Source organism: Schistocerca nitens, chromosome 3 (genome assembly GCF_023898315.1).
Source record: "Schistocerca nitens isolate TAMUIC-IGC-003100 chromosome 3, iqSchNite1.1, whole genome shotgun sequence".
Lineage (NCBI taxonomy): Eukaryota > Metazoa > Arthropoda > Insecta > Orthoptera > Acrididae > Schistocerca > Schistocerca nitens.
In genome coordinates, this window is record NC_064616.1 from 751,595,192 (window position 1) to 751,613,700 (window position 18,509).

At 43.2% G+C, this 18,509-nt stretch overlaps 1 protein-coding gene across 2 annotated transcripts in view; it reads right to left on the reverse strand.

Moving 5' to 3' along the window:
- Positions 1–18,509, reverse strand: part of LOC126249747 (histidine decarboxylase) — a 413,856-nt gene that overhangs the window by 160,540 nt on the left and 234,807 nt on the right. For both annotated transcript variants that reach the window (XM_049951428.1, XM_049951427.1), the window contains exon 6: positions 18,260–18,394. In XM_049951428.1, the coding sequence (XP_049807385.1) occupies positions 18,260–18,394 (135 nt within the window). The remainder of the gene's footprint in view (positions 1–18,259; positions 18,395–18,509) is intronic.

An 18,509-nucleotide genomic window follows, 5' to 3' on the forward strand; every position in this document is an offset into this window, starting at 1 on the left:
GTTAAGTTCTTTACCAATTTGACTGACTACTGTAATCATTGAAATAATAGCATGTACCCTGTCAACCCATTAAGTCCCATTGCGTTTCCTACTCACCTTCTGGGTGGTTCATTTTCTTCGTCAGTCAGTGTATTTCCTATTTTAAATTTTTGTGTTGCGGGCGTCTATGTGATGTGGTACCTAGGTGGCTGCCTAGATGACCTGCGCGTAAATGCTGCTCTGCTCAGCGTACAGAATAGCACACTTCACGTGAGTTAACAACAATAAGCAAAGGTATGAACACTACTGGCCATTAAAATTGCAACACCATGGAGAAATGCAGATGATAAACGAGTATTCATTGGACAAATATATTATACTAGAACTGACATGTGATTTTCACGCAATTTGGGTGCATAGATCCTGAGTAATCAGTACCCAGAACAACCTCCTCTGGCCGTAATAACGGCCTTGCTACGCCTGGGCATTGAGTCAAACAGAGCTTGGATGATGTGTACAGGTACAGCTACCCATGCAGTTTCAACACGATACCACAGTTCATCAAGAGTAGCGACTGGCGTATTGTGACGAGCCAGTTGGTCGGCCACCATTGAGCAGACGTTTTCAATTGGTGAGAGATGTAGAAAACGTGCTGGCTAGGGCAGCAGTCGAACATTTTCTGTATCCAGAAAGGCCCGTACAGGACATGAAACATGCGGTCGTACATTATCCTACTGATATGTAGCGTTTCGCAGGGATCGAACAAAGGGTAGAGCCACGAGTCGTAACACATCTGAAATGTAACGTCCACTGTTCAAAGTGCTGTCAATGCGAACAAGAAGTGACCGAGGCGTGTAACCTCATACCAACACGCCGGGTGATACGCCAGTATGGCGATGACGAATACACGCTTCCAATGTGCGCTCACCACGATGTCGCCAAACACGGATGTGACCATCATGATGCTGTGAACAGAACCTGGATTCATCCGAAACAATGACGTTTTGCCATTCGTGCATCCAGGTTCGTCGTTGAGTACACCATCGCAGGCGCTCCTGTCTGTGATGCAGCGTCAAGGGTAACCGCAGCCTTGGTATCCGAACTGATAGTCCGTGCTGCTGCAAACGTCGTCGAACTGTTCGTGCAGATGGTTGTTGTCTTGCAAACGTCCCCATCTGTTGACTCAGGGATCCAGACGTGGCTGCACGATCCGTTACAGCCATGCAGATAAGATGCCTGTCATCTCGACCGCTAGTGATACGAGACCGTTGGGATCCAGCACGGCGTTCCGTATTACTCTCCTGAACCCACCCGTTCCATATTCTGTTAACACTCATTGGATATCGACCAACGCGAGCAGCAATGTCGCGATACGATAAACCGCAATCGCGATAGGTTGCAATCCGACCTTTATCAAAGTCGGAAACGTGATGGTACGCATTTCTCCTCCTTACACGAGGCATCACAACGTTTCACCAGGCAACGCCGGTCAACTGCTGTTTGTGTATGAGAAATCGGTTGGAAACTTTCCTCATGTCAGCACGTTGTAGGTGTCGCCACCGGCGCCAACCTTGTGCGAATGCTCTGAAAAGCTAATCATTTGCATATCACAGCATCTTCTTCCTGTTGGTTAAATTTCGCGTTTGTAGCACGTCATCTTCGTGGTGTAGCAATTTTAATGGCCACTAGTGTATATAGTTTGTATTCGTTGTACGTAGCGTATACAGAAATTAGATGGCAAAATTCTAAATAATCACAATCAGGCAACGTTTATTTTAGCTGTGGATTTGCAGTCGTGATGATTAATTTAAAAAAAAATTACTTTCGTTCATTTTGTACTTCATTTACGTCAAATCTTTGACAGCAGTCTGGAGCCGAGCGACCACTACGGTCGCAGGTTCGAATCCTGCCTCGGGCATGGATGTGTGAGATGTCCTTAGGTTAGTTAGGTTTAATTATTTCTAAGTTCTAGGTGACTGATGACCTTAGAAGTTAAGTCGCATAGTGCTCAGAGCCATCTTACAGCAGATCGTATAGGAAAAAGGTACAACAGAGGATGACTCACAGCATCTACATCCCCATGCTCTAAACCATTTCCTATTGATATAAATCCAAAAGACAGTGGCGCTAAGACATCACATTCATTCGTGAATGTGTTGTTAGATTCACAAATGGGGTAAATATATTTGTATAGTTTTACAATCAATTAATTAATGCTAAGTTTACTTAAGCCGTTCGTCTAATACTAAATTTGGATTAAAATTTTGAATATTTTTTCAATACAAGTGACATAACTCTACGCTTGCGAACCTTCCGTAAAGTGCTCACTAACTTTCCTCACTCACAATATCGGTCAACAGCACTGCAAGTGGGAATCAGTATCCACGTACACTATCTGGTCAAAAGTCTCCAGACACCTTCAAATCAGGACTCTTCGTAGGCCAGTCCATTTTGGAATGTTATTGTTCTGAGGTATGTCCTCACAGATGCTGCTTTTGACATGGTGCATTGTCATGCCGATACAAAAAATCATGCCTGTACTGTACACAGCACATAATGCAGTAAAAAGTGTTCATATCCTTCCACATACAACATTTTCTATCAATAAGGGGACCATACACTAATCACGAAATGTAGGCCATAACTCAATACCATTTCCTGAGTAGTTCACTGTTGACACTACAAATGATAGCAGGTAACATTCACCAGGTGTTCGCCAAACCCATACCTTTCCATCGGATTGCCACAGGATATAGCGTGACTGTTCATTCCAAATCGCTCGTTTCCAGTCATCCAACGTCCAATGACGTCACTCTTTGCGCTACTTCAAGCGTCTCTTAACACTGACCGGAGAAATGTGTGTCTTATTAGGAGCTGCTCGACTATTGTGCCATATTCTTTTTAACTCGGTACGCTCTGTCATTGTGCTAGGTGGACTGCTGGTAGCAATTTGGAACTCACAACTGATTACCTTCGCTGCTTTCATGAGATTTTTTACAACCACCCTCCGCAATGCTCGACGGTCCCTGTCCGTCAGTATACAAGGTTTCGCTTTCCCACTCCACAATCACATCACAGTCGTCTCGGGAAACTTTATAAAGGTTGAAATTTCCCTGATAGATTTGTTACAGAGGTGATTTCCAGTGAACAGTCCACGTTAGAAGTCACTGAACTCTCCTGATCTACCCATCCCGCTGCTGCTGCTCCTATACCGACAACACAATACCCCCGCCTCCTTTTTTTATACCGACAGGTTTACTTTTCTTGACATCTAGTTATCAATTCTGCATTACATAGTGTGTCCGGATACTTTTAATCAGATAGTACACACATCAAAAAAGGTTTTGCTTCACCTCGGTTCCGAGAGTTCCGGAACCTGTGCAGAAAATTGGAACAGAGATCAACATACACATCATTTCCGCCATTTTTATAGCTCATGAAAACCACACAGTGCATATTGTACCACCACACAGCGAGACCTTCAGAAGTAGTGGTCCAGATTGCTGTACGCACTAGTACCTCTAATACCCAGTAGCACGTCCCCTTGCATTGATGCATGCCTGTATTTGTCTTGGTATACTATCCACAAGTTCATCAAGGCGTTATTGGTCCACATTGTCCCACTCCTCAACGGCGATTCGGTGTAGATCCCTCAGAATGGTTGGTGGGTCACATCCCCCATAAACAGCCCTTTTCCATCTATCCCAGGCATGTTCGATCGGGTTCATGTCTGGAGAACATGCTGGCCACTCTAGTCGAGCGATGTCGTTATCCTGAAGGAAGTCATTCACAAGATGTGCCCGAAGGGGCGCGAATTGTCGTTCATGAGGACGAATACCTCGCCATTATGCTGCCGATATGGTTGCACTATCGGTCGGAGAATGGCATTCACGTATCGTACAGCCGTTACGGCGCCTTCCATGACCACCAACGGTGTACGTCGGCCGCACGTAATGCCACCCCAAAACAGCAGGGAACGTCCACCTTGCTGCACTCGATGGACAGTGTGTCTAAGGCATTCAGCCTAACCGGGTAGCCTCCAAACATGTCTCCGACGATTGTCTGGTTGAAGACATATGCGACACTCATCGGTGAAGAGAACGTGATGCCAATCCTGAGCAGTGCAATCGGCAAGTTGCTGGGCCGATCTGTACCGCAATGAATGCTGTCGTTGCTGCAATGATGGACTTCGCCATGGACCTCGGGAGTGAAGTTGCGCATCATGCAGCCAATTGCGCACAGTTTGAGTCGTAACACGACCTCCTGTGGTTGCGCGAAAAGCATTATTCGACATGGTGGCGTTGCTGTCAGGGGTCCTCCGAGCCATAACCCGTAGGTAGCGGTCATCCAATGCAGTAGTGGTCCTTGGGTGGCCTGAGCGAGGCATGTCATCGACATTTCCAGTCTCTCTCTATCTCCTCCATGTCCGAACAACAACGCTTTGGTTCACTCAGAGACGTATGGGTACTTCCCTTGTTGAGAGCCTTTCCTGGCACAAAGTAAGAAGGCGGACGCGATGGAACCGCGGTATTGACCGTCTAGGCATGGTTGAACTACAGACAACACGAGCCGTGTACCTCCTTCCTGGTGGAACGACTGCAACTGATCGGCTGTCGGACCCCCTCCGTCTAATAGGCGCTGCTCATGCATGGTTGTTTACATATTTGGGCAGGTTTAGTGACATCTCTAACCAGTCAAAGGGACTGTGTCTGTGATGAAATATCCACAGTCAACGTCTATCTTCAGCAGTTCTGGGAACCGAGGTGATGCAAAACTTTTTTTGATGTGTGTATAATAGCACCATGCTTTCTCCCAGATTGAATTTCAGCATTGCTAACTGGTCGCTCGTCGCGGGAAGGCTTTATGAGAGACCTGGGTGGATTCATCCAATCTACCGAAACACCAAAAGTTTAGTTGGTGCTGTAATAAAATTAAACTCTGCGAAAGACAGGATCCCGACAGGTTTTAGGTGGGAACACACCTCGGGATGGCGTGAACACTGCGAGGAACTGTATAACGACTTCCTTGAAGGTGCAGACAGGGAGGTTGGGGATTAAGTTTTACATAACCTAGGCGCAAAACAGGCGTGCCAAATTGTTAGAGACAACGAGACAACTGAACGTCTTGAGACTAAACATTGTAGTCTAGTCCAGTGGTTCCCAACCTTGGTGTAATTGCCGGTTGAGGGGTAAAATGAACATTTCTGAGGGGTAAAAACTAAACGCTTAGGTTCTGTTTCAGTCACAAAACAAAATTACTTTCAAAACATCGTTACTATACACAGTTTTTAGGACTCTAATACTAATTATATAAGTTATTAATAATCAATTTTTCTCAATTAATAGCATTAATGGTGTGGAGGTTGCAGTTCGTTACATAGTCGACTCACTACACACATATGTTGTTCATTGGTGATAAAAGTGAGACATATACGTAATAAATGCTAAATATTTCAAGAAGATGTATTCTCCAAGTTGTAGACAGTACCTTCAGTGGTCCAGAAATTGTTTCATTACTCGCTTCGAAACAAATAAATGAATTAAAATTAATTGACAGCATGACACAGCAGTAACTACATAAGGACTGCTATAATGCTGTAACTACATAAGGACTACTATAATGCTGTACACAGCATTATTGTTATTATATTGGTGGCTGCGATCAGATACAAAAAATTAACAGCCTGAAGTCTTTCAATTTCTGCCAGTTCAGAAGTAAGGAGTGCAGCAATCAAGTAATTTACGAACAGTGAGTATAGTGCACAAATTGTAGCTTGGTTGATTTTAAGTGGGGTTGCTGTGTGCAGGTGAAGCAAGTGCCGCAACCGAGAGGAGTAATGCAGGCTAAGTATGTCCTGTAGCAAGTGTCTACCCTCACTGTGGATAGTTGGCTTCCTTATCTGACAAGGAGTTCTGCGTAGTACTTGCGAGGCGCCACCCACGAATTCCTTCATCATTCATTCTAACATCCAACCCCCCCCCCCATTACACACACTAAATATCACTCATCTTTCTTCATTTTAAAAATAAAAGTTTTTCATTCTACAGTTTAGTTAGGTGCTGAAGTTTGTATTAACGTTGGAGAGGAGAACAACAGCCAGAAGGGGGGAGGCGGGGGGGCGGCTACTAACTAGCTAATGTCTGCTTGCACTCAGGGGTAATGGTTTAAGAAAGGTTGGGAACTACTGGTCTAGTCTCTATTACGCAAACTGGGAGCAATCAGTTTACACGTCAAACTAACAAAACAACATATCACCAAACACGGTTGGAAATCACACGATGAAAACATCTAGGGTTCTAGGAGACCACGTTCATACCATCTACGGAGAACCAAACTATAAAACTTTAAAATAATAATCTGCAAAATGTCCACCTTATTGTTAACCCGTTTCGATTTAGGAAATTACTGCTGCCCTGAATAAAACGAAACCGGGAAAGGCTCCCGATTCTGAAGTTATCCACGTGGAATTTCTGATTAACTGTGCGAAGTACTGAATAAAGTGGCTCTCAAGATTTATCACTGATATAAGAAACTCAGAAAGCATACCCTAACTCCGCAATGGAGCAAAAATAGACGCTATAATTAAATCAGGTAACCCAAATAACATTAAAATAGATTAAAACTGAAGAAACTGCAAAAAGGTGGGAATTTAAGGAGATGGGACATGGATAAACTGACTAAACCAGAGGTTGTACAGAGTTTCAGGGTGAGAATAAGGGAACAATTGACAAGAATGGGGGAAAGAAATACGGTAGAAGAAGAATAGGTAGCTTTGAGAGATGAAGTAATGAAGGCAGCAGAGGATCAAGTAGGTAAAAAGACGAGGGCTAGTAGAAATCCTTGGGTAACAGAAGAAATATTGAATTTGATTGATGAAAGGAGAAATTATAAAAATGCAGTAAATGAAGCAGGCAAAAAGGAATACAAACGCCTCAAAAATGAGATCGACAGGAAGTGCAAAATGGCTAAGCAGGGACGGCCAGAGGACAAATGTAAGGATGTAGAGGCTTATCTCACTAGGCGTAAGATAGAGACTGCCTACAGGAAAATTAAAGAGACCTTTGGAGAAAAGAGAACCGCTTGTATGAATATCAGGAGCTCAGATGGAAACCCAGTTCTAAGCAAAGAAGGGAAAGTAGAAAGGTGGAAGGAGTATATAGAGGGTCTATACAAGGGTGAGGTACTTGAGGACAATATTATGGAAATGGAGGAGAATGTAGACGAAGATGAAATGGGAGATACGATACTGCGTGAAGAGTTTGACAGAGCACTGAAAGACCTGAGTCGAAACAAGGCCCCAGGAGTAGACAACATTCCATTAGAACTACTGACGGCCTTGGGAGAGCCAGTCCTGACAAAACTCTACCATCTGGTGGGCAAGATGTATGAGACAGGCGAAATACCCTCAGACTTCAAGAAGAATATAATAATTCCAATGCCAAAGAATTTGGATTCCATATAAATATAGGAACACGTGAGGCAATACTGACCCTACGACTTAGAAGCTAGATTAAGGAAAGGCAAATCTGCGTTTGTAGCATTTGTAGACTCAGAGAAAGCTTTTGACAATGTTGACTGGAATTCTTTCAAATTCTGAAGGTGGCATGGGTAAAATACAGGGAGCGAAAGGCTATTCACAATTTGTACAGAAACCAGATGGCAGTTACAAGAGTCGAGGGGCATGAAAGGGAAGCAGTGGTTGGGAAGGGGGTGAGACAGGGTTGTAGCCTATCCCCGATGTTATTCAATCTGTATATTGAGCAAGCAGTAACGGAAACAAAAGAAAAATTCGGAGTAGGTATTAAAATCCATGGAGAAGAAATAAAAACTTTGAGGTTCGCCGATGACATTGTAATTCTGTCAGAGACAGCAAAGGACTTAGAAGAGCAGTTGAACGGAATGGATAGTGTCTTGAAAGGAGGATATAAGATGAACATCAATAAAAGCAAAACGAGGATAATGGAATGTAGTCGAAATAAGTCGGGTGATGCTGAGGGAATCAGATTAGGAAATGAGACACTTAAAATAGTAAAAGATTTTTGCTATTTGGGGAGCAAAATAACGGATGATGGTCGAAGTAGAGAGGATATAAAATGTAGACTGGCAATGGCAAGGAAAGCGTTTCTGAAGAAGAGAAATTTGTTAACATCGGGTATAGATTTAAGTGTCAGGAAGTCGATTCTGAAAGTATTTCTATGGAGTGTAGCCATGTATGGAAGTGAAACATGGACGATAACTGGTTTGGACAAGAAGAGAATAGAAGCTTTCGAAATGTGGTGCTACAGAAGAATGCTGAAGATTAGATGTGTAGATCATATAACTAATGAGGAAGTATTGAATAGGATTGGGGAGAAGAGAAGTTTGTGGCACAACTTGACTAGAAGAAGGGATCGGTTGGTAGGACATGTTCTGAGGCATCAAGGGATCACCAATTTAGTATTGGAGGGCAGTGTGGAGGGTAAAAATCGTAGAGGGAGACCAAGAGATGTAGGTTGCAGTAGGTACTGGGAGATGAAAAAGCTTGCACAGGATAGAGTAGCGTGGAGAGCTGCATCAAACCAGTCTCAGGACTGAAGACCACAACTACAACAACAAATAACATACCAAACAACCATCGTCGAATTGCCCTGTTCAACACCAGGTGTAAACTGCTGGACAGAATAGTTCGTAACGGTACAGATACTTTGATATGAAATAAAATATCTACGAAACAAAAAGAAGCGGCACAGACGAAATACTAGCATTGAGCACAAACATAGGAGCAGGCTTCCAGGAACATCTAAATGACAGTTGTTGCGTTCGTCGACCTGACAGCAGCAGATGACACTGTCTGGAGATAGAGCTTGATTTAGAACTATCTCTGCGCCATACTTTTTTTGTTTCAATGAGATCCCCGAAGGATTCGTTCAAGCATCCCGTCTTTCCAGTCAGTATACCGCCAACATGCATTATACAGACGCTATAAAATTCAGACTGGGAAATTGCTGTTCATCATGAGAGTACGGAAACGGGATAGTAAGTATTCAAAAATGGCTCTGAGCACTATGGGACTCAACTGCTGAGGTCATTAGTCCCCTAGAACTTAGAACTAGTTAAACCTAACTAACCTAAGGACATCACAAACATCCATGCCCGAGGCAGGATTCGAACCTGCGACCGTAGCGGTCTTGCGGTTCCAGACTGCAGCGCCTTTAACCGCACGGCCACTTCGGCCGGCCTAGTAAGTATTGTCGAAAGATTTAAACACTTGGCACAATCCTGTAGCTAGTGGAGGTTTCCAACTAGCCCGACAAAAATAATGGTCACATATTTCTACTTAAGGAACACACTGGAAAACCACACACTTACAGTGCATACTGAGAATACATTTCTCTATATACTGAAACCCCAACATATGTCGGTGTGACCATGCTCAGAAATTTAAACCATAGGCAACCTCTAACGGGGAGTGCCATGAAACGCCGAAACTGTCATATCTTCTGCTAAATGTCTGTGGCACCACACGGAGATCATTTACCTCTACTATGCAAATTTCAGGCTAAAAATGGTTCAAATGGCTCTGAGCACTATGGGACTCAACTGCTGAGGTCATTAGTCCCCTAGAACTTAGAACTAGTTAAACCTAACTAACGTAAGGACATCACAAACATCCATGCCCGAGGCAGGATTCGAACCTGCGACCGTAGCGGTCTTGCGGATCCAGACTGCAGCGCCTTTAACCGCACGGCCACTTCGGCCGGCTGCAAATTTCAGGACCGAGTCTGGTGTACTGTTGCGGAGTATAGTGCTTCAATGTTGCTCAGTAACACACATGTAAAGAAGGTCGAAGTAATATTAAAACGCAATATACGGATAATATCTGGAACCTGTACCTGTAGGTTACCTACACTCTGCTATATCCACCCATTCCAAATACCAAGTTTACTAAAATGCAAAGCAATCCTTTGTTTCCAATTCACCAACTATCCGAAGATGTGGAAGTCGACAGACTGCTATTCAGAGTTCCTCTGGGACGATTCCATCGCTGTGTGTCGTTTTTTGTCTTAGAGTGCACTTTTTTTTGTATGAACTTTTGTGCATTTCTAAGCCGTTGTTTCAATATTTTGTATATGATTATATGTGATGCCCTACGCTATTTGCCAAATAAATAAAATAATATGTACATCGCACTATATGCGTTAATGTCATAACATGCGCTGGGTATTTAATGCTCGCAGCGCTGAAGCCATGCTTCCAATTCCTTCCTCAATCACTGACACAGTATGACGCTACATTATTGCAGGAGGTAGTGATGGAGTGTTTGGGATAATCTGTTTGTAACTTCAGTTCTTGAATGATGGTTGAGTCTGGCAACTGCTACATGTGCCGCGCGGGATAGCCACGCGGTCTCAGGCGCCTTGCCACGGTTCGCGCTGCTGCCCCCGTCGGAGGTTCCAGTCCTCCCTCGGACATGGGAGCGTGTGTTGTCCTTAGCGTAAGTTAGATTAAGTAGTGTGTAAACCTAGGGACCGATGACCTCAGCAGTTTGGTCCCATGGGAACTTACCACAAACCACCAAACTGCTACCTGCGATGATGACCATCACTGTGTGCACCGTTGCACGAGTACAACTGAAGCTCTTGGTATGAACGCCAATTGGTTAGGACAATTAGCATTTCGCATAGGTCACTCTGACGTTAATATCATGTATGCGTTTGCCTCTGATTATACTGTACATAGTTGGTGATCGTCTCTTGTAAACCTTTTGAGTTGTAGGATCTCTGCAAAACTACAAAGATCGTTTTCCGGAGAGCACCTAATTAAATTTGTGCAGGCACGTTTGATTTGGAGAGTGATGAAGTGTGTTCTACTTCCATATAATTTGCCGATACTTCATTTGATGTTGGTTCGCTAAGTTTGGTATCACCGAGGAACAATAATTTCAATATTTTCTTTCTCCCACATCACACGACAGTTTTTGTCGATCCATTTGCATTAAACTTGCTGACAGTAGTTTCTTTTACCAGTGCGTCCTTTCATTTCATCTAAGTCTTGTATATGTGGTTCTGATCTCATCCATGTTGCAACAGTGTGCGAAAAATTGTATTTTATGAAATGTTTTTTAAACAGTTGCATCATTTTACCACAGATCAGAATTAATTATTTTAGTCCGAATTGAGAAAAATAGCCTCAGAACATCACTTCACATCCATCGAAAGCCGATAGTTCAGTGAATTTAGCAACTCACTGGCAAAATAATAGACGTCAGTTAATGATTTACAACAAGCTACTGTAGAGTGACAATGCATTTCTTGAAAGTACTGTGACAACAAGTAACTGAAAGATAACAGAACAAGGTGAAGAGATCGCGGCCTCGCACGGAGAAGGCCAGACATGAATGAAATTTAGCTTTTTGCTACTTCGGTACGTGTTATGCAGTTATCTGAATCTATTGTACATTTGATACACGTAATTATTTTGTCGATAAAGCTTTCGAAAATAGTCATGTTCTGTATATTTCATTCAAATGGATAAATCTGAACAGAGTCGTCCTGTATTCTTTGTTTTCGATGTTTAATTGCCAACTGAAATTCAGTCGAAGTTGACGACAACTTAGCAGTAGTATACTCCATTTTAGACAATTACGAAATGAGTAGCTGTGTTCCATGTGGACGTATTTTCCATGGCGATGAACCAGATGAACAATGCCCCAAAATTACTAAAACAGCGCAAAGGATAAAAAAAGTGTACACATAGCGTGGTGTTGGACGATCGGCGAATAATGATGTGCGAAATAGGTGATATTATAAAAAGTATGCGATACATTTTAAAGGAATAATTAACTATTGAAATGTTTTTCACAATAATCTAATCAAAAACTCTGCATTTACGTCTATACTCCGCAAGTCACCTTGCTGTCTGTGGTGGAGGGTACTTCGTCTACTATTGCTACTTGCCCCCTTTCCTGTTCCAGCCGCGAATAGTTCACGGGAGGAGCGATTGCTGGTAAGCAACCATGTGGGCTCGAATCTCCCTAATTTTATATTCATGGTCTTTTCGTGAGATGTACGTAGGAGGACTAGTATATTTGTTGGCTCTTCTGGGAACGTACGCTCTCAGAACTTCAACGATAAACCACACCGTGATGTACAACGCCTCTCTTGCAGCGTCTGCCACTGGGGCTGTTTTTATTATCTCTATGATGCTTTCGTACTTACTAAATAAACTGGTAACAAAGCGTGCTGCCCTTCTTTGGATTTTCTCTATTTCATCTATGAGTTCTATCTGGTGCGGATCACATACTGACGAACATTATTCAAGTATTAGCCGGCTGCGGTGGCCGAGCGGTTCTAGGCGCTTCAGTCCGGAACCGCGCGACTGCTACGGTCGCAGGTTCGAATCCTGCCTCGGGCATAGATGTGTGTGATGTCCTTAGGTTAGTTAGGTTTAAGTAGTTCTAAGTTCTAGAGGACTGATGACCTCAGATGTTAAATCCCATAGTGCTCAGACCCATTTGAACCATTCAAGTATTGATCGAACGATTGTTTTGTAAGCTACTTACTATGGACTACATTTCCCGAGGATTCTCCCAATGAATGTCAGTCTGGAGTCTGCTTGACTCACGATTAATTTTGTGTGGTCGTTCACATAGCTCTGTGCGCATACTCCTAGATATTTTATGGGGTATCTGCTTCCAGTGGTTATTCTGCAATTGTGTAATCATCCAGTAAAGGTTATTTATGTCTATGTATTCAAAGTACGTTACATTTGTTTACGATGAGTGCTAATTTCCATTCGCTGAAGCAAGTGTCGATCCTCCGAGGGTCTTCCTGCACATGTCTACAATTTTCTAGAGTTGCTTCTTCTCTGTATACAAACCATCATCCGCGAAAAGCCTCACGGATCTTCCTGCGTTATCTGCTAAGTCATTTATATACAGGCTGATTCAGTTGTCCCTACGTATGAGCTTTATGCAGCCCACAATGCCTTCTAAAACCAAGCGCAAGATTTTCGTATTCTTTCGCTCGCTACACGCAAACTATTAGTACGACACGAAAAATGAACAGGTTATTTTTGTATGTATTGTATTGTAGTTAAATTTTGTACTGGGATACGTTTTCGCTGGAAGCCACGGTTTTCGAGTTATTCAGGAAAAATGCATTTGAAGGTCATTTTTTTTACATTTTTCTTGAATAATTTGAAAGCTACGCGCTTTAGCCAAAACGTATCTCAGTAAAAAATTTAACTACATTCAGTTTCCTCCAAAAAGGCCCTGTTCATTTTTTCCGTAGAACTAGAGTTGCGCTCTACCAAAACTACAAAAAATGGTTCAAATGGCTCTGAGCACTATGGGACTCAACTGCTGAGGTCATTAGTCCCCTAGAACTTAGAACTAGTTAAACCTAACTAACCTAAGGACATCACAAACATCCATGCCCGAGGCAGGATTCGAACCTGCGACCGTAGCGGTCTTGCGGTTCCAGACTGCAGCGCCTTTAACCGCACGGCACCAAAACTACAGTTCGGTAGTACAGTACATGGCTCTGAGCACTATGGGACTTAACATCTGAGGTCATCAGTCCCATAGAACTTAGACCTACTTAAACCTAACTTACCTAAGGACATCACACACATCCATGCCCGAGGTAGGATTCGAACCTGCGACCGTAGCGGTCGCGCGGTTCTAGACTGAAGCGCCTAGAACCGCTCGGCCACTGCGGCTGGCGGTACAGTACATAAATAACATAGTAAATGGTAGGATTACCGGTAGTGTTGGTACCATTGATGGGGAAAGAAACATAAATGAACGTGTGACAGAGAAACCGGCAGCCGAAAACGTCTCTTTGCGTTTTGTTTGTGTCTTTATTTTGCACGAAATTAGAACCATGTATCATTCAGTGCTTGTCCGTTGTGTACTTTATACATTTACAAAATTTAATTGCATTTTATAGGTAGAAAAAATTAGCTGCAGACATAACTTCTGCGCGTTTATGTAATCAAAACAACTACTTTTGATGCAAGTGCAGCTTACATGTACCAACCCAGCAAAATCTACATAATTATTGTTGTTATTTAGTACTCAACAGAATGTTCTTCATCATGATCAAAGGCGAGAAATTCCTGTTATAAATGATAAGTGCAATAACAGAAACATATTTATGTAAGCTCTACAACATACTGTTTGATATGCTTTTGTTTTGAATTTTTTTATTTTACATTTTTTGAGGATTCTGTGTTTTCTAGATCTGAATTTTTATGTTATTACTTCAACATACCTCTGTTTCACGTTGTAAATCAACAACATTTGAATCAAACCTGAACTAAACAACGACAGTTTCAGTTTTGCTATAAATGATGTTTATTTTTAAGTAGCAGACAAGGGGTTAACTATGTAGAAAGAAAATGTTCCGTAAGTTATATATATATATATATATATATATATATATATATATATATATATATATATAGGGTGGTCAGAAAATGTCTGAAAAGCTTGTCGTGATGTTGTAGGGCAGATTGTACTGAGACATAAATGTTAAGAAAAAAATTCGATACGTTGCTCCGTTTCCGAGTTATTTAGCATAGAATTTAGCCAATCGGGGCGTGGCGCGCTCACATTCAAGCGGTCTGCCAGGGGCGTTGTTGCCCAACGAGTGCTTTGTCTCGTTAGCTGAAACTTGAATTTACGCGTGCGACGATCTGATTGGCTAACTTCAATGCTAAATAACTCGGAAACGCCGCAACGTATCGCATTTTTTTCATAATATTTATGTCTCAGTACAATCTGCCCTACAACATCACGACAAGCGTTTCAGACATTTTCTGACCAACACACACACACACACACACACACACACACACACACACATATATATATATATATATATATATATATATATATATATATATATATATATAATGCCCGATATGTGGTAATGCCCGATAGGCATGCGACACACCTAAAGTAGAGGAAATACGGTTACAACCTTAACTGACCAAAGTTACTAGGAAAACTACCGTAAGATAAGCTCACTTACGAAATCTACGAGAGTCTATGGCAGTTTTACAGCTCTATGTAGGACTAATGGTTTGCGCGTAGCAAGCGAGATAATATGAAAATTTTCGCGTGGTATTTGAAGGCCTTGTAGGTTGCATTAAACCAGTAGGTAAAGGCAGCTAAATCACCCTGTATATTGTGACAAGTAACGGTTGTATAACACTCCCTTGGGGCACACCCCAAGCTACTTTTACGAGTGAGGACTTCTCTCCTTTCAGAACGACATGCTGTGTTGCGTTTGGTAGATACTTTTCAATCCAGTCACACACTTTGTCTGATATTCCGTACGCTCGTATTTCGTTCATTATGTAGCAATGCGAAACTGCGTCGAATGTTCCCGAAAGTCAAGGAGCACGGCATCTACCTGGGCGTCTGTATCTAATGCTTTCTGGGTCTCGTGGACGAAAAGAGTGAGCAGGCTTTCACGTGATCGTTGTTTTCGGTATCCGTGTTGGTTCCTACGGAGAAGATTTCCGGCCTCCAAAAATGTCATAATAGGCGAGCGTAAAACATGTTCAAAAATTGTACAAGTTGAGGTGAAAACGAATATAGACCATGTGATGAAGGACACGCTTGCTTTTGCCCGTATATTTGTTACTGACGATGTGACATAGGTCCTCAATTTCACCCCAGACAAAAAAAAAACAGCAGTACTTGGTGGAAGCCGGTAAATCCGCACAAAAAACAGCACACACAGTTTTATCGACTGTAAAGATTTATACCAAGAGTTTTCTGGGATAAAAACGAATTTATTCTTTTTGATTAACTAACAAATAGAAGAAAAACTAGTGAATTCTATACAAGTGCCGACCGAAGCGGTCGAGCGATTCTAGGCGCTTTAGTCTGGTACCGCGCGACCGCTACGGTCGCAAGTTCGAATCCTGCCTCGGGCATGGATGCGTGTGATGTCCTTAGGTTAGTTAGGTTTAAGTAGTTCTAAGTTCTAGGGGACTGATGACCTCAGCAGTTAAGTCCCATAGTGCTCAGAGCCCTCTATACAAGTCTTCTGGACAAGCTGGATCAAAAGGCATCTGAGAGGATGTCTAGATTTCAAAGAAGTGAACTCACTGTATATTGAGCAGTTTACCCTGGCACAGAAGTCCCTTGTCAATGAGGAAACGTAGGAATGTGAAGTATTAACTGTTGCCACATCCAACCTATACGTCAGACTTGACATTCTCTGACTTCCCTGTATTTCTACATCTAAAAAAGACGAAAAATGGTGAAGCCGGGAAACTTTTCGAGTTCAGTGGAAGGGTTATGGCAGACGTAGATGGGTATTACGCAGGCTCCTTTCCAGAGTAGCACATGTGGTATGGAAACTACTTACTGGAAAATGTTGGACAATAAAGGTTAACATTAAAGGCAATTACGAATTCACCGGAAAAAATTGGTCACCCCACTGCGTACACACAGATGAATTATTAAGACTGTGCAGGTGGCCAAGCGACTGAGTAACGTGCTCAACCGCGTGCGCAGTGCCTCTAGGTGAGCATAAAGCAATGGCTATCTGTGAGACGTTAATGTTTCAAGTGGGCATTGTACGTAAACGTGGGTAAATGTAAGAACGTGACAGAGAGACAAAAAGGGGCAATCGTATTTGGCCGTGATCATGCCCATACGGTGTGTGAAGTTGCTGGATTTGTTGATGTTTCACGGTGGACTTTTCCACGTATCTACAAGCAGTGGTGTAACACACGTGACGATGAAACACAATATCAGAATTGTGGTGAGAAAAATATCCTGACTGAGAGTGACCAAAGACGCGTTTCACCCCTTGTGCATCAAAATCGATCCAAACCGTACAGGAACTGCTGCAGGCAATGAATGAAAGTCCAACACAACCCGTTAGCAAGAGAGCATTCCGACGAAAACTGCATGCAATGAACATTGGAATCGTTCACCTCGCAAGAGACCATTGCGAACACAGACATTTAAAGTTCATCGGGGAGGAAGAATATGTGACTGGTTTTCTGAACACTCCCTCACATTTCTAGCCTGCAAAATCACCAGACTTGAACCCCACAAAAACTCTGTAGGACATAGAATGAAATTTTTACTCTACAGCCGAGTGTGCGCTGATATGAAACTTCCTGGCAGATTAAAACTGTGTGCCGGACCGAGACTCGAACTCGGGACCTTTGCCTTTCACGGGCAAGTACTCTACCACTGAGCTACCCAAGCACGACTCACGCCCCGTCCTCACAGCGCACACTCCGTTGTAGAGCGAAAATTTCATTCTAGAAACATCCCCCAGGCTGTGGCTAAGCCATGTCTCCGCAATATCCTTTCTTTCAGGAGAGCTAGTTCTGCAAGGTTCGCAGGAGAGCTTCTGTAAAGTTTGGAAGGTAGGAGACGAGGTACTGGCAGAAGTAAAGCTGTGAGGACGGGGCGTGAGTCGTGCTTGGGTAGCTCAGTGGTAGAGCACTTCCCCGCGAAAGGCAAAGGTCCCGAGTTCGAGTCTCGGTCTGGTACACAGTTTTAATCTGCCAGGAAGTTTCTGTAGGACATGTTGTAAAATGTAAACTTTCACGGACGGAATAGTCATAATTAATAAAATATTCGGGATATTACGCAGTGGTCGAAGGGATTTCACTTTTAAACCCTACGTTTTATCCCCATCAGCGGAGAACATTTTCAAGGGGGGTCGTAACTTTGTTGAATGTCCGATTCGCACCCTGGCTCGCTACTCTGTACTCGCTACTCAATAGCACACTGACTCGCTATTGAGTAGCGAGTACAGAGTAGCGAGCCAGGGTGCGAATCGGACATTCAAGAAAGTTACGATGCCCCTTGAAAATATCCTCCGGAGATGGGGACGAAACGACGGGTTTTAAAGTGAAATCCCTTCGACCACGGCGTAATAACCCAGAATATTTTATTAATCGCCTGTAGGACATGTTGTAACAGCAGGCAAAACGCCGCCATCAGCATCCCCGCAATCTGGTGGAACTGCAGGATCAAATCCTCGGTGAGTGGCTTAACCGAGATACGATGTACCTGCACAACCTCGCGGACTCACTTCGGACCGAATCCAGGCGGTTATCAAGTCCAGGGGCGGAATTTCACGGTGTTAAATGATATTTGTAATGATTTCTCTAGGGGTTACTAATTTTTTGTTCGGTGAGCTTAACTGAATCTTTCACTACAAGCCTGAGAACTTATCATCTTGCTCTCTACCTTAGTCTAGATCAAAGAAAATGGTGAGTAACCGAGCCTGTAAGAAAAGGGCGTGGAGGTTACCTGGTCGGAGCAGTAGGCGACGAGGCGGGCGTTGACCTCTGCGTCCTCCAGGTCTGGGCAGCGGCGCTGCGCCCTTCGGATGGCTTCGGTGCGACCCGCCAGCAGGCTCACCATCGTCGCCTCACTCGCCGTCGTCTGCGCACAAAACATATACTCTCGTATATCTAACTGGCATCAAGCCTAGCGTCCACTGAGTACATCAACTCGTTAACAGTCAACATGTACGAGGTGCGGCTAGAAAAAAACCGGA